The sequence below is a fragment of the Notechis scutatus genome, chromosome 4 (genome assembly GCF_049901735.1).
Source record: "Notechis scutatus isolate UNSWTSFEM ecotype Mainland chromosome 4, rNotScu1.2, whole genome shotgun sequence".
Lineage (NCBI taxonomy): Eukaryota > Metazoa > Chordata > Lepidosauria > Squamata > Elapidae > Notechis > Notechis scutatus.
The window spans coordinates 29,862,980-29,879,240 of NC_142012.1; the positions used below are offsets into that span (position 1 = coordinate 29,862,980).

The 16,261-nt window shown below is 37.7% G+C and overlaps 1 protein-coding gene across 1 annotated transcript; it reads right to left on the reverse strand.

The window, feature by feature from the left end:
• Positions 1–253: 253 nt before the first annotated feature.
• Positions 254–10,698, reverse strand: MMAA (metabolism of cobalamin associated A). Its single transcript, XM_026668786.2, has 7 exons — positions 10,608–10,698; positions 8,274–8,730; positions 7,196–7,318; positions 6,388–6,558; positions 5,345–5,430; positions 1,996–2,145; positions 254–717 (listed from the first exon to the last, which is right to left on the reverse strand). Exons 2-7 carry the CDS (start codon positions 8,707–8,709, stop codon positions 430–432), a joined length of 1,254 nt encoding a protein of 417 aa, XP_026524571.1. The 5' UTR covers positions 8,710–8,730; positions 10,608–10,698; the 3' UTR covers positions 254–429.
• Positions 10,699–16,261: the final 5,563 nt, after the last annotated feature.

Sequence of the window (16,261 nt, forward strand, 5' to 3'; positions counted from 1 at the left end):
TGAAGTCCACAAGTCTTAAAGTTGCCAAGTTTGGGGACCCCTGGTCTATGCGGTGATGGTTAGGAGGGAGGCCCAAGAGAAGCCAGTTGGGTCCAGGACGATCTGTGGCAGCTGCAATGCTATCAAATTCTTTCTCTGATTAATGGCCTCTGCCTTTCTGCACACTTTCCATGGCAATTTGAAAGCTTGCTTTTATAAGCCGGCATTTCCTTTCGGAGAGCCGCTTCATATCAGGCAACAAGTCCTTTTAATACTGTGGATATAAGTGTTTATTATTAATTATTGTTGCAAATCAAGGCAGGCACTGTTGGAAATGTACAGGTACAAATTTGATAATAGAGAAGTTCATTCATTCAGACATCTTTTTTAAAAATGCTATATATACATTTATCATTTATTTCATATCATCAGGTCGTATACAGAAAAGAATCAGGATTTCTCTTTAAATGCCCTGAGCAGTAGGTCTGCGGCTAGCCCAGGAGATAGGATCCCATCAGCAACCTTGTCTTCCAGGAGAGGAATTTGATCTTTCACTTCTGAGTGATGCCGGAAATGGTCCAGCATGCTTTCTTGGATTACATTCCACATCCACACTTTTTGCTGCCTCTTGCGTTTGGCAAGCAACTCACCACTTGTAAGCATGAGCTCTTGGAATTCTGTCATCTTATCCCATACATCCGAAATGCCTTCCCCGGTTTTGGCAGAGATGCGCATTACCTATTAGATTGAGAAGATATTGCTACTTACCAAGCAATGTCAATCGTCTTTGGAAAGGAGGTGGAGAAAATTTTCCTGACCCAAATTAACGCTATCTATGAAGGGGCAATTATTTATTAAAAAGTTCACCCAGGCCACAGAGTCAAATACTAACAATAATTAACCACTACTAAATATCAGGGTTGTGCAAAACATTTAGAATTGAATTGTGGAATTGAAAATTTTGTTCTAAGTTTGGAATTCGATCCAGTTATTTTAAATTTATAATGGACTGTTTTGAGCAGTTCGGAAGTGTTTAAGGAAGCCATTTCCAATAGAAACAGGACATGCTGAATTTGAAATGGTTCAGTTTCAAAATATTTGCCACCTCTAAAATATGTAATGTTAATAGAATAACTGATACATGTTCTGGTACCCCTACACAGTTTATCCATTTATATCCAGGTTTAATTCAAGATGTTGATTTTTCAAGTTAAGCCCCACTTGGGCTATACAATTACTGTCTCCTAACTGCAATTTATCCCACTAAATAGGAGGAAGAAGAGATGTTATGTTTGCTGCCTCAAGTTACTTATAAAATAACAAAGATGGGATAAAAATAAAATATATATGTATGAGATTCATTTTAGTAGGTACATCTAAAACTGCATTATAAGTTACTAGCAAACAAAATCCTTGAAGTTCAGATGATATAATCCCATCCTTTATTTAATCTGACTTTTTAGAACATGTTGACATGTTGTTCTTTTGTTTGAATGGTCTGTTATTGCTTCTGATTTTAAGCTTGTCTATTTTATAGTTGTATATCTGTATGATTTATAATTTTGCGGAATGACGTATGAGTTTAATATAAGTTAATTTTACTGTTAAAATACTTCGACAAAAAGACATCATTCTATAGATTCAACTTGTAATTGGATGTGATACTAAAATATTAATACTAGGAGTGTTAGATAACTTTTTGTATTATGAGAAATCAGTAGTTTTAGAAATATACAGATTAATTATATTCCCAGGAGAAAAGCTTTTATATGCAGATGTGTATGTCCCAGACTTAGCACTTCTCTTAAGCATAAAACAGTAAAAGAATTAATTTCACATGGGATAAATAGCATTTGGGTTATTTTAGTTTTAGGTTATTTTACAAACTACCTTGGGGGAGATATATAGTGCACTAATTGTCACATTTGATAAATATATCAAAGGACAAATATAAATACTTGTGGCAATTATTTATATATTCTTTATATATTTTCTAAACTATTTTAATATACTAACCTTGGGTCTCCAAACTTTTGAGCGCTTATGAAGCAATTTTAAAGCACTAACGTATTCTGCTTGAATCCTCCGTGCTGGCACAATGAGGTCTCCATCTGCTTTGGTTATAACAACAAGATCTGCCATCTCAATTATACCTCGTTTGATACCCTGAAAAATAAAAATGAGACTTAATAACCAGAAAATACTTTTAAAAGGAACTCTTCATTTTTATACAGACTTTAAAAAGAAACTAATTTTTTACAATTACCTTCTGAAGGGGAAATGCAAATTGTGAAATGGTTGATCTAATATATAAAAAAACATACTGCATATTTGCATTTAAAAGATTTCAAAAGAAAAACTGTACCAGAACTGAATATAAATAAGACTTTTGTGTTTAAATAACTCAGATACATTTCTAAAAATCAGAATTAGTGCTGCTAATCCTCACATGGTATATTTATTTCAAATATCTTTATTTATTTAATCAGGTGTCAGGACAGATTAGATTACAGATTAACAGAGTTTGAAGGGACCTTGTAGGTCATCTAGTCCTGGGGTCGCCAACCTTTTGGATCTCAGGAACCACCAAACTCATACTTTTAAATCCCAAAGACCACTAATTTTTATGTTAAATATAAATTATATTTATATATATATATATATATATATAGTGTGTGTGTGTGTGTGTGTGTGTGTGTATGTATGTATGTATGTATGTATGTATGTATGTATGTATATATATCAAGCAGAACACAGCAAACTCCGAGACCAATAAACACAGACCAAGACTCCCAACCAATCAGGATGAAGAAAAAACCATTCTGGCACAGCAATAGGCTGCCCCAAATTTAAATCTGAAACCACTGTAAAAGTCTGACCCACAGACGGACACAATACAGAAGCCTGATGACGGCAGATGAGATTCTGCTGAAACGTTGCTACAACTTTAAAAGAACAACTACAATGACGTGGGAAAATACCCGAACCAAGCCGAATACCATACATGTAAGTACCACGAAAACTTAAGAATATATATATATATATATATATATATATATATATATATATATATATATATATACACACACACACACACACACATACACACACACACACATACATATACATACAACATATATATACATATACATATACACACACATATATACATGATACATACACACACAGAGACACACACACACTTATTTAATTATAACAAAAAAGGAAATGCTTAATGATAACAAAATAAAACGTTCCGGGCTGGAAGCCTCCCCCCACCTGGCACCTTTCAAAGAGACAGAAGAGCGGGCGGTGTGTGTGTGTCTGAGCTGAGGGGCCTCGGGGCAACTGCCGCTGGGAGAAGCAGAGGCAGAAAGGAGGCTTTGCTCTCCTTGGGGGCAGCATCCCTTGGCCCCCACTCCAGGGGCTTCTCAGCAGGCATCTGCCTGCAGAAGGACTGCGGCTCTTGGTGATTAATTGGGGGGGGGGAGGGGGAGAAAGTGGGAGCTCCTTTCTGATCCTGGGTGGAGGATTGAGAGGCTCAGATCCGCAGCTGAGGAAAAGCTGGGGGGCTCTTCCAGCGTCACCTGGAGACAGGCAAGGAAAGGTGTCCCATGGGGCACTTTGATCGCTTTAGCACTTCACTGCCAAACGCAGCCACAGCCAGTGATTATTTGGGGGTGGGGGGAGAGAGAAAGCATCTCTCGCATTACCAGGGGAGGAAAGGAGACGAAACAAAGCTCACTCTTTCACTGAGGCCTACAAAACGCCAATCTACCATGGTCCAGGAGTTCTTCGAAATCATCAAACCTCCCACTTGCAGTTCCCGTGCCTCCCGGCTCAGGTCCCTGAGATGCACGCTCCCACACATGGCGGCAGCGGCAACGACTGTACCCTCCCCCAGCGCCCGCTGTCAGCTCTCCCCATTAGTTTTCTAGCTTTGAATTGCTCCCGTCTCTCTCTCTTTCCTACCCCGCCACCACATGCAGGCAGGAAAGGAAAGGGAGACGGATCCGTGCACAGCTCTCCCCTTTTCCAGCCCTTGCTGCCTCTCCCAACATCGAAGCCTCGGAAACACAGGCAAAGCCGCCACAGCGGTAGCGTCCTGAGTTGCTTGCTTCTCCACTACTGCCTCCTCCTCCTCCTCCAGCACCACTTCCTTCTTTGGGTAGGGCGATTCTTAACTAACCGAGCATGCTAAGGCAACTCAGGACGCTACCGCTGCAGGCAAAGGCTTTGATGTTGGGAGAGGCAGCAAGGGCTGGAAAAGGGGAGAGCTGTGCATGGATCCGTCTCACTTTCCTTTCTTGCCTGCATGTGGGCGGGGGGGAGGAAAGAGAGAGAGCCGGGAGCAATTCAAAGTTAGAGAACTAATGAGGAAGAGCTGACAGTGGGCGCTGGGGGAGGGGACTGCTGTTGCCGCCACCGGCAGGTATAGGAGCTGGTTGGCGCGTGCATCTCAGGGGCCTGGCTCTGGGGTCCCTCGGAGAGCCAGGAGGCGCAAGAACTGCATGGCCCAGATTAATTGCTTTTGGGGGCCATTTCTTCTGCGGCCCACCAAAAATTTTCCATGGCCCACCGGTTGGCGACCACTGATCTAGTCCAACCTCTTGCCCAAGCAGACACTACACCATTTTTGACAGATAGCAGTCCAGTCTCTTCTTGAAAGCTTCCAGTGATGAAGCTCCCACAATTTCTTTATATTAATAAAAATACGAAGTACAGAAAACTGTTTAGAATGATCTGTTTAATATGTTAAATACTGTATTTAAAAGCATACTACTGTACATCTTTTTATTTTTGTTCTTATTCTTCTTGCTTTTTACTTTCTTTCTGATTACCTATATTGTATTTTATTATTGTTACACCGTGAGCCACCTAGAGTTGCTTGGAGTCAGACAACATTTAAACTGAGTAATTCAAATTAAATTAAATAAAACCAAATATTAAACATATAAAAGCACCACTTATTATTAGATGAATTGTTTTCAGGGCATATAGGGAGTATGAAAAAGCAAACAAAATTATTATTATAAATATAAACAACTGACTCCAGTTAAAATTGTATTCTCCTAATGTATTTTCACATTAATGAAAAAGGCAAAATCCAACTTAAAACTAGCAAAGATTGGTAGAACTGACTGCTATATTTTGCTTATCATTTCTGGTAGACCAGCTTAGTATGAGCTAGTACCAAATAGCTCTTACAGGATTTCTTAACCTTGCTAACTTTAAGACATGTGGACTTCAACTCCCAGAATTCCCCAGCCAGCATACTTGCTGAGAAATTCTGAGACTTAAAGTTGACAAAACCTGGGATAAGGTTTTGTTTAACTCAAATTTTCATCAAATGCAACCTCCGTACCTGTAACTCATCACCTCCTGCTGGTGGCAGCAGCAATACAAACATATCCACCATATCAGCAACTGCAAACTCCGACTGACCCACTCCTAAGAATGAAGAACAGAAGTACACTGGTCAGGATCAAAATTTAAATTGTAAATATAGAGATCCTCTCCCTGAAAAGAACTGCATGAAGATTGAATAGTATCCTGAGGGCTGATGAAAAACCATTTGTGCCTGTTTCTAATAACATATTGCTGTAGAGTTGCTGATTTAAATTCTACAAGAAGCTTCAGCATCTTCCTTGTTCAACAACTTCAGCACAGATGAGCAGTATTTTTGGCCACACTTCTATTTTTGCAGTTTCTGAGGACTGCAGGCATATTGGTCAAGGGTCTATATTTTTATCCTGTAGGTATTACATTAAAAAAACAACATATAAACCAACCTTCCTAATAATTATCCCATGTACATTAGTCTCCCCAAGGCAGCCAATGTTTTGTGATGGTTAAGATACTGGACAAAAAGTGGGGAGACCCAGATTCAGGCACAGAAGCCAGTTGGTGACCCTGGGCCAGTCACTCCTTATAAAAAAGGTCCCCAAACTTGGCAACTTTAAGACTTGTGGACTTCAACTCCCAGAATTCCTTCCAGAATTTCAGAATTCTGGAAGTTGAAGTCGACAAGTCTTAAAGTTGCCAAGTTTGGAGACTTCTGCCCTATAAGCTCAAACCAGCACTAGGCTCTGTTACAAGCTAGTTGAAACACACACACATAAACATGTCACATAATGTCGTGATAGCTTGGCTGTGTGAACTACGGTGGGGGCATATGACACATATGGTGGGGAAAAGGTAAAAACTTAACAAGAACATTTTATGTGGTTTTTTCACAAAAGAAAGCAACATTTTTTAAAAAATCTATTTCATTTGCTGAATTTTTATGGTGTAATTTGGAGGACTATGGTGGCCACAGAAATGGTTGAAGGAATACATACCACCAATGGGTTACCCACCTTGAGCTACAGAGCATGATAGCTAAAACTGACAAGGAATTTCACTCACCTACTGTTTCCACAAGAACAATATCATAACCTCCTCCTTCGCACAGCAAAATGGCTTCATTTGTAGTCCGTGTTACCCCGCCCAATGTTCCTCTGGTTGGAGATGGTCTGATGTAAGCATTCAGATCTCGTGACAACTCAGTCATTCGTGTTTTATCACCCAAGAGTGAGCCTTAAGCATTACACAAAAGAAAGACCAGCCATTCAAATAAAACAGTTTTTTTTGCCTAAAACAACAGAGACTTATTATTCCAAAACAACGAAGCTATAATATGGCTATCTGTGAAGGGAGAAAATAATAAAACATACACTATATTGCAACCTCCACCTCTTTTGTACTTCCATGATGACCAATGTACTTCCAACACAAGTACAAAAGGATAGCACTTGTCTTGTGATGTCACTATACATATTTTCTATTTTTGCAGCTTGTTGTGGAAATACAGAAGACATATCTACTAAATTTTTCCACCATCTTATCCTAATTAATACAATTAGAATGAACTTTATCAGACAATCATATAATTTCAGAAGAGAACTTAATGCAATTCATTTTGTGTTTCTTTATTAATAATAATTGCCAATATAATACTGTTGAAGAATCTTGTATCTAACTTCAGCGAAGACACTTCAGCTGAGCTTTTAAAATATAATTATATTTTATAATCATATTTATATAATTATAAAAATAATGGAACTATCTGATTTGATTAAAAATTACTCCATTAAACACATACTGCCTATATAATAAACTCTATATTCATTATAAAAAGAATGAGAGACAAATAATGCTTTTGAAACATACTCACCACCAGTAGTACTGGAGGAAGGATCTACTGCCAGAACAGATACTTTGTGTCTTCTTTCAGTCAGCATTTTCCCAAAACATTCAATGAATGTTGATTTTCCAGCACCAGGAGGGCCAGATAATCCTAAATGGCAGCAACATCATCAATATCTATTTGATTTCACAAAAATAGTGAGCAGGCTGATACATCTCAGGTGTGCAGGCAACATATTATTCCATGGTCTGTTTTAAGCAAAACACTTTCTCCAAAGTTACACATGTATTTATAGTTTGTCGATTTAAGTATATGTGGCATCTTTTGTGCAGCCCAACTCTACCCTGAGTAAGGACTATGGGGTCATAAAAAGGGAGTTATTGTTGTTATTATCGTCAAGGTTGCAAGGTGGGGCTGAGAGGCAAGGCAGCCACCAGCGGGGAAGGAACTGGCCTTTCATTCTTCCTTTCAGAGTTTTAAATTTTTCATTACTGGATACTTAACTCACTTAGATTTCTTCACATCTTAAACATAAAAAATAACATTGCTCCATTGTTGTTTGTTAATTTGCTGCCAGGTTTTAATGTGGAAGGGCACCAGAGATGGCAAAGTAGGAGCTAAGAAATAATCCATCCTACAAATAAAAATTGAATTCACAGAATTGAACTCAGGGAGTCACATTTTCAAAATAAATCTGACATGATCTTTTTTTCTATGTAGAAACATATTATACAGAAGTATGTTTTATAGAAAACGTTAACAAAATTCTCTGAAGTTAAAGGAAACCAACCAGCAGTACGCTAAGCAGCCCCACACGACTTCCTTTTAGAGAAAGACAGTTCAGAGGGAGAAATTTTGGAAGCATTTGAAAGTATAAGAATGTCTTGAGATGACATGAGATGACATTCGATCTAGCTCCAGAGGCAATGCCTGAGAGGCAAATTTCACAATGCAGACATTCAGCAATTCAATAGTATCAAACTTACATCACATAATAATCAACTTTGTAAACTTTGGAGTTAAATAGATTGTTACCATAGCAATAAGCAAATAAGAATGCTTTGAATCAGAATAGCAATAACTGCACAAACAAGAGAGAACTGACCCACTCTAAAGGTTAGTGGCTTTCCTTTATTTAACTGTTCTTGTTCTCGGTGGTGGGCTAATACCTTCTGAAGAAGAACTTGAGCGACTTCTTTCTTCCTCTTATGGGTTGATTCTATGAGTGTAATGGCTTCCGCCAGACATGCCCTGTGTCCTTGGATCAGTCCAGTGTACAGCTTCCTCAGAAGTCTTTGCTCCTTGTCAGAGAGCTCAGGAGTTTGCTGTTCTACTGCTGCTGGACATCCCAGCCCAGATTTCAACCCCTTTGAAAACATCCTCCTCCATGAACAAAAGGATCGTGGTGAATTATCTCGCTGGCCATATGGAAAAGTAAACCCATGGCTAGATTCCCAGCAGAAGTTTTCCCAAGAAGGCTTCCCAACGTTCTTAAGAAGCTGGTAGAGAGGAAACCGCAGCAGCGTTGATGATTTATTCATTTTGTTTCCAGCCAGAAAAGCCTGTTTTTAAAGAGCGTAATAACAAAAGAAAAACACATTTTTTCACATTTTCTTTCCTTAATTCTACCCATCATAACTTTGTGAAGTACTGAGAGATTAATCTGAATTTTCATGATTTAAGAGTAGACTTAAGAGTAGCTTCAGTCTTTCCAGTTCTGTTTCAATCATAAGCTGAACACCAGAAGGCTCTTTGTAGCAAAGGTCTCCATTTTTAATTGCTTTTACTTTTTTTGTCAAACCATAATCCTTGGATTTGAAATCCTTAAAATCAAAGTTTTTCAAACAATGTGGATTTCTAAAATGTTAATATTTAAGACATATTAGTTGAAATTTTGTTTGAAACAGGGCTGAGAAAGAAGAAAATTAATACAATGCTATATTTGTCTATGGAGATTCTGTTATTCAGGTCATGGTTGTCCCAAAGGTGCTTTTTTCAAAAAGCAACTGGACTGTTTTTCTGTTGTTTTCAAGGAAAAACAAACTCCAGTTGCCTTTTGAAAAAGCACCTTTGGAACAACTCCATACTATTATCTACATATACGATCATCAACGTCTTATGTTAAAAATATTGTATGTCACTATTCCTGTTCGTTTGAAACTTTTATTGAAAAATTAGCCACTTCACCATTACTTTCAGTACTTTGTCACTATGGTTCACTGTGATTACACTCCACAACTTCTATGTTTTCAGAATGAATGGTCTACAGTGTGATACTTTCCAGATACACAGGCTGCAAACTACAGGCTTCACAGCCAGCAATTACTGCTTGACCATGCTGTCTAGGAAATCAGAGGCATAGTTGCAGTCATATATCTAGATGACCTCAGAAATATATAGTAAATGTAAAAACAAAATAATATTGAGATACTCTGTTTTATGATAATTAAATTTCTATAAGGAATCAAGATTACTCTGTATATAAAGGCACAGTAAACCAAAAGCATTCCATATCAGAAAATATTGTGGTCTAAAATACTTATTTAGAAGATATTCACTAAACAATAGAATATATATTTGAACAGATATTATGATGAATATTGAAAAGATAATATGTAAATATAAAAGTAAACATTAACTAACCAAGAATATAGCAATATTATATTACAGAATACATTAAGAGTGTAAAATTTAATAACTAAACTTCAAACATAGTTAGATTACTTGAAACTTGGTTACGGTATATAGTTTATAGACTGTACCTAAATACACACATTTTTAAAAAAAATTACAATTGAATATGAAGTTCTAGAAAGAGACTAAAATTTACATATTGGCACACATTTTTTTTCTAACCTGGATGTCAACATGGCATTTTTGTAAATGAGTCAACACTCATTCTAATGAGTTGGAGGAAAAAATAGGATTTGAGCATTCCTTTGAAGAGCATAAGGAAAAACACTGCTTTTTCACTGCAGAATGAATGGATCCTAAAATATTTTTAACTGATATTCATATTTTAATTTAAATAAATGCTACGGTGTATCATCATTCCTTATAGCTTAATTCTACTTTGGAGAGAAATATGCAGATTTCTACACGCTGACTGTACGAACCCACAAGTAACTGAATTCACGCAGCATGGTAAACCAAAAAGATTTACCTTGATACAATGAGCAAACTCATTGTAAATTAACATTGGGTAAAAGGACCCATTCCAAAATCAATCTTACGAGCATTGCTGCATTAAAATCCAGACGACGTTCCCTAATATTGTACATTCGACCTATGCCAAAATTTATTTGCTTTTGAAACGTAAGAAATCAACTAAGGACTGTTCTCCATTACTGACACGGAACAAAGATCGCCACAGCCCGACAATCCAACCAAAGCACCTGAATCTTAGGCAAACAGTCGCTTTATGGACATGTCCACCCACCAGAAAGAAACGACCTCGCCTCGAGTGTCACATCCACGCAGAGTTCCCCCTACTCTTCCACCTGCAAACAAGCTACTAGACTGCGCCTGCGTGACAGCCTGGGAGATGGCGGTGGCTCAGCATCTACGCAAGCGCAAGCAAACTCTCCCCTCTCATTGGCGTTTGGGGCGGGCTATGAGCAAGTTTTAGAGGACAGTTCTTTTGTCCGCAGACCACACTTCCCGGGCTGAGAATGGGTGTTTGAATGTCTCGTTCTTACTCTTTGACCACTCCTTCTTGAACAGGGTTGGTGGCTGGGGAATTCTGGGAGTTGAAGTCCTCAGGCTTAAAGTTGCCAAGGTTCGAGACCCCTGTCTTAGAATGAGAGTGATTCACCACCAGGGAAATTTCCGGTTCCCAATAGTTGAGTGTGTATCGGTGGGTGAGTGATGGGGAAGAAAAAGAAGTTCAATGGCAGGGCTATTTTTTCGCTTGGGGAAACTTGCAGTAATGCTTGGACCCGATTATTCCGAGAATAAGCAAGTGTTGGCCATAATTAGCATTTATCTGAGAAACTGTATCCGTGTTCACCAGACTGGAAAGTCATTTTTTACACCCCCAACGTATGAAAGAGACTAGTGAGAAGCAGAAGCCAGCCATTTGGAAGATGGCCTTATTAGCAACCCCGCCCCCCCCTTTTTAGCATAGAATAAGAATAGAATAGAATAGAATAGAATAGAATAGAATAGAATAGAATAGAATACTTTATTGGCCAAGTGTGATTGGACACACAAGAAATTTGTCTTGGTGTAAATACTCTCAGTATACATAAAGAAAAGGTACATTCATTAAGAATCAAGAATCATAATGTACAACACTTAATGATAGTCATAGGGTACAATCAACAATCAAATCATACTAGGAAACAGTAAAGTGGGAGGGGATGGGTGATAAGGAGCGGTGAGAAGATTAACAATAATAGTAGTGTACACTTTGTAAATAGTTGAACAGTGCTGAGGGAATTATTTGTTTAGCAGAGTGATGGCTTTCGGGAAAAAACTGTCCTTGTGTCTAGTTGTTCTGGTGTGCAGTGCTCTATAGCATTGTTTTGAGGGAAGGAGTTGAAACAGTTTATGTCCGGGATGTGAGGGGTCTGTAAATATTTTCACAGCCCTCTTTTTGACTCGTGCAGTATATAGGTCCTCAATGGAAGGCAGGTGGGTAGTAATTGTTTTTTCTGCAGTCCTAATTATCCTCTGAAGTCTGTGTCTGTCTTGTTGGGTTGCAGAACCAAACCAGACAGTTATAGAGGTGCAGATGATAGACTCAATAATTCCTCTGTAGAACTGCTTCCCAAAATAGTACTGATGTGCCCCTAAAATCAGCGACGTGGAGCTCGGTTCCAAGCAGGCGTGACTTGAATCCTTTGCAGCTGGGGGGAGGGGCAGTTTTTGTGACTAGAAGCAGGGGTCTCCAACCTTAACAACTTTAAGACTTGTGGACTTCAACACCCAGAGCAAAGCTGGCTGAGGAATTCTGGGAATTGAAGTCCACAAGTCTTAAAAGTTGCCAAGGTTGGAGACCCCTGGACTAGAGACAACAGATAAGAGCAAGGAGGATGGAGGTGGTGAGATGAACGGAAGCAGCATACAGAGACACACATATATGCAGTACATAAAATTTAGGACAATGTCCCTTTATATTGTCTCACTTTCTTTGCTTCCAAACCTTCAGCTTCCATCTCTACCTAGCACTTGAACTCTATTCTATGAAGCAGGAATCTCAAAGGTGCTTTTTCAAAAGGCAACTGGTTTAGGGTGGTGGTGGTTGTTTTTTCCCTCCTAAGGAAGAAGCCCTTTCGCTTTGTCATCCAAGAAGTTGCATCGGTTCATATGTAACAAAGAAATTTCAAATAATGTATTTTGGCTTTCTGCTTTCTGCAGTTTTTTCCCCAACCCCCAATGGCAGATATTAATGTATTTATCTGGTTCCACCAGCCATAGCTAATTGAATAATTGTTTACTAAATTTATTTATTTGAGAGATCCTTTGGTGTTCTCTGAATTTAACATCAGTGCTAGTAAGGAATGGGGTTTGCTCTTACTCTTACTAGCACTGATGATAGTCTGTAGAGATTCTCAGTCATCCAGGTCATGGTTGTCTCAAAAATACTTCTTCAGGAGGCAACTGGACTTTCTTGTGTGTGTGTGTTTTTTTTTAAAGATGTTTCACTTCTCAGCCAAGTTTCTTCAGCTCTGACAGGATCGTGGGGAATGGAAGGATTTATATTCCTTGCAGACAGCTGGACATTTGCATCCTTTTAGAGGGTCTCCAAAAGAAAGAAAACAAGAAGCCCAGTTACTTCCTGAAAAAGCACCTTGGGATAGCACTGATGAGGTTTCCTAGAAAGCAACCAAGCTCAGAGCACCAAAGACCTCTCATTTCAACTCTGAGCTTCAAATATTCTCCTCTGTTCTTTCATTTAGCAGCAGTACTTAAGACTTATATATTGCTTCACAGTGCTTTACAGACCTAAGCGGTTTAGAGTCAGCATATTGCCTCCAATAATCTGGGTCCTCATTTTACAGACCTTGGAAGGAGGGAAGGCTGAGTCAACTGTGAGCTGGTCAGATTGAGCTCCTGGCTGTGGGCAGAGTTAACCTTCATTCTAATGACTTGCACCACCATGGCTCATTTGCCTGGATTTTCAGTGAACCATACAACACATTTTAGTCTTACCTTATTGTATTAGCCTGAATGTTAAACTCCAAAGTCATACATTGCTGTAAACCAGCATCTTTATTCATATGCTGAATAAAGCCTTCCTGATTTAGAAATCCATCACCTTGATCAAAGGTTATGTTGGCTTCTCAACTTGACAAACATCCGACTGTACCAGAAAATTAGTATGCTGAAGACTACTTACTTTCATATGACTGATTGTAATTATCCCAACTTAATTTTTCTACATTTTGTTAAAGACAGGGCAGAAACCTATATCCCACATTAATAGGACCTTTTTCTTTTGTTCTCATATTTTAATACTTGCTAATGCTCATTTATGAAAAATAATGAGCTATAAGGCATGATTTGGGAGCTAGACTATCTACTCTAAGCCAAAACCATATTATATACTTAGTTTTGGTTTGCATGTTATGAGAACATAGCCAGAGGTTTGTCAATGGTGGACTGATGAATTAATGTGTTGACACAGCCAACATGTTAAGCGAAATCACATGGAATTTTTTTTTTTTCAAAGTATGCATTTGATTGCAGTTTTACATAATTCCTTCTATGTCCATACTTACAATAACTTACCTGAAGCATCTTACTCTATTATAGTTAATTTAATATTAATATTATAGTTAATTTAATATAGTCCATTTAATATTCTACCTTCTATAAACACCATTTGTAGTTATTCAATTATATACTGAAAATTGGAATAACTTAAGAGTGAAATCCATCATGCCTGTGTATACAGAACAAGCAATTTTTAGAAAAAACTACCAGAGGTTTTTGTAGTTTTAGTTAAATATTCTGCATTATTTGTGGAGAAAGGAAGGAATCAAAGAAAGAATTAAAGGGAAAGCAAGCAAGCTGGGGGTATGCATATAGTTGCACTGTTTTGGTCTAAAAGTAGTATTCATTCTGGCCACTTGATGGTGCTTAAAAGCAATTGTCATTTTTCACCTATAGAAGAGAGAATCTTTGTAGAATGAAAAGGCAGAACCTACCCTTTGTACTATTGTATGTAAGTACAGTAATGTTAAATTGTCAATAGCAGAACTGCTTCTTTTATTCCAAAGGAAGTGATTACTGTGCCATTTTCATGTGAATTGGCTGGGTTTCTTGTGTTTATTTCATTATGCTTTTACTATTAAACTTATGTTGTTATAACTAAGCTCTTTCATGATGTTGCACTTTTTGCATGCATAACTACATTTAAGATTGTTCAGAGTTGTAGATTTCATATTTTCAAAAAATGAACAATCAACCACTGCTTGTTTTATTATTCCAACAGGTTTTATAATTTTAAATGTAAATTACACCCATCACTTGATAGAACCAGATCTGAATGCGAGCAATTACATTTCTCATTCTATTTAAAGATTTTGATTAGATGTACATATTATGCAAAACCATTGCTTAAATAGCAAACTATGCCTTGATAAGGCTTTATAAATTTAACAGAATCCTAAAAACACATTTGTCACTATTGTGTAACTTCTGTCTCCATCTTTTTGGAGTATAATTTTATTATTTATTTATTGGACTAACAAAATGTCAAAGCAGAAAGTAAAACGAAGTGAGCATTTGGGTTGTTGTGAGCATGTTGTGGACATGTACAGCTGGTATGATGGACATGATTAGTTACAAACCACCTACTTACTATTTATTTAATTGAATACATCAGGCCACCAGACTCTATTGCAACTCCAAGAAGCATGAAAAGCCTTTAAAAATATATAAGAACAACAATATGTCTGGAAAAGAATTCGTCTCTAAGCAGAGCCATGTAATACCCAAGAGGCTCATCACCCACTCTAGCTCTGAGGGGAGGGGGGGGTTGTTTTTAAGAGCTCCTCTTGGCTGTACAGCTTTTTGGTAAATGGCTTTTAAAATGTAAGATCCCAGTAGGATCACCAGACATCAAGATTATACGAACATTGATGATGTTAGCTAGTTTGGGTAATGAAACAGTTGCCAAGAAAACAAGCAAGCTCAGCACCAAGGACTCTTCAGTAAACCAAGCTACAAATATTTTCTATTAGCATCAAGATTATTCTTGAGGCTATGGTTTTATTTTGCAGCATGCGGATGTCCCATTTGAGTCTTAAAAGTGTAAAAATCTAAAACTAAAAACAAAATTAAGTTGGGCATAAATTTGGATTCCCAAATTTACAAAGAATTGAGGAAAAATACCTTATTTGCTGCCTTGCCGTGCACTTACAAAGCATTTTGATTCACTGTACTTCCTACACAAAAATTTTCAACATATTACTGCTAACCAGTAGATTTAAATTACATAGTCACAGCTTGTAGGCATGATACATCTCAAATTTATGGAGGCACCTGGCTTGTTTGCTGTAAATCTGTAAAGTATAAATGTATAGAAATACCTGCAGTTGCTTCCTATAGTATCCTGAATCCAGGAGGTATAATTTTAACAGGATACGGATTTCACATCATTGCAATGTATGCCCACAAACACCTCCTTTTGCCCTGCCAACTTTCTAACCCGACTGACCTTTTATATTAAAAATGTTTTAATTATAAAAATTTGAACCTGGCACATTGCAAAACCAAATGTTTATTTCTAGCATTATTTTTCCAATAATGCACCTGAGGTCTGTTAAGTATTTTAGACGACAGAAGAGGTGAGAGAACAGAAACCAGTGCTTTGTGTGGAAGTCTGCCCAGCTGATCTGAAAAATAACCATAAGCAGGAGGGGAGTATATTGCTGGAAGGAAGCATAGACAATATTATGATAAATTTATTCCTTGTAATTAGGTATGTCACTCATGGTAATCATTTTTCAGCTAATGTTGAAAGGAATAAAGGTAATCTTTGACTTACGACCAAAATTGAGCACCAAATTTATGTTAAGTGAGAAATTTGTGAAGTGAGTTTTGCCCTATTTTATGACTTTTCTTGCCACATTTGTTAAATTA

What these genes read in the sequence shown, in the direction of transcription:
- MMAA (XM_026668786.2), bottom strand. Translation starts at nt 8,709, where the DNA reads ATGAATAAATCATCAACGCTGCTGCGGTTTCCTCTCTACCAGCTTCTT. An exon ending in TGTTCTTGTGGAAACAGTAG is followed by an intron (nt 5,431 to 6,387) that starts GTGAGTGAAATT and finishes CTTCATTCTTAG; the next exon opens with GAGTGGGTCAGTCGGAGTTT. An exon ending in CAAAAGTTTGGAGACCCAAG is followed by an intron (nt 718 to 1,995) that starts GTTAGTATATTA and finishes TCAATCTAATAG; the next exon opens with GTAATGCGCATCTCTGCCAA.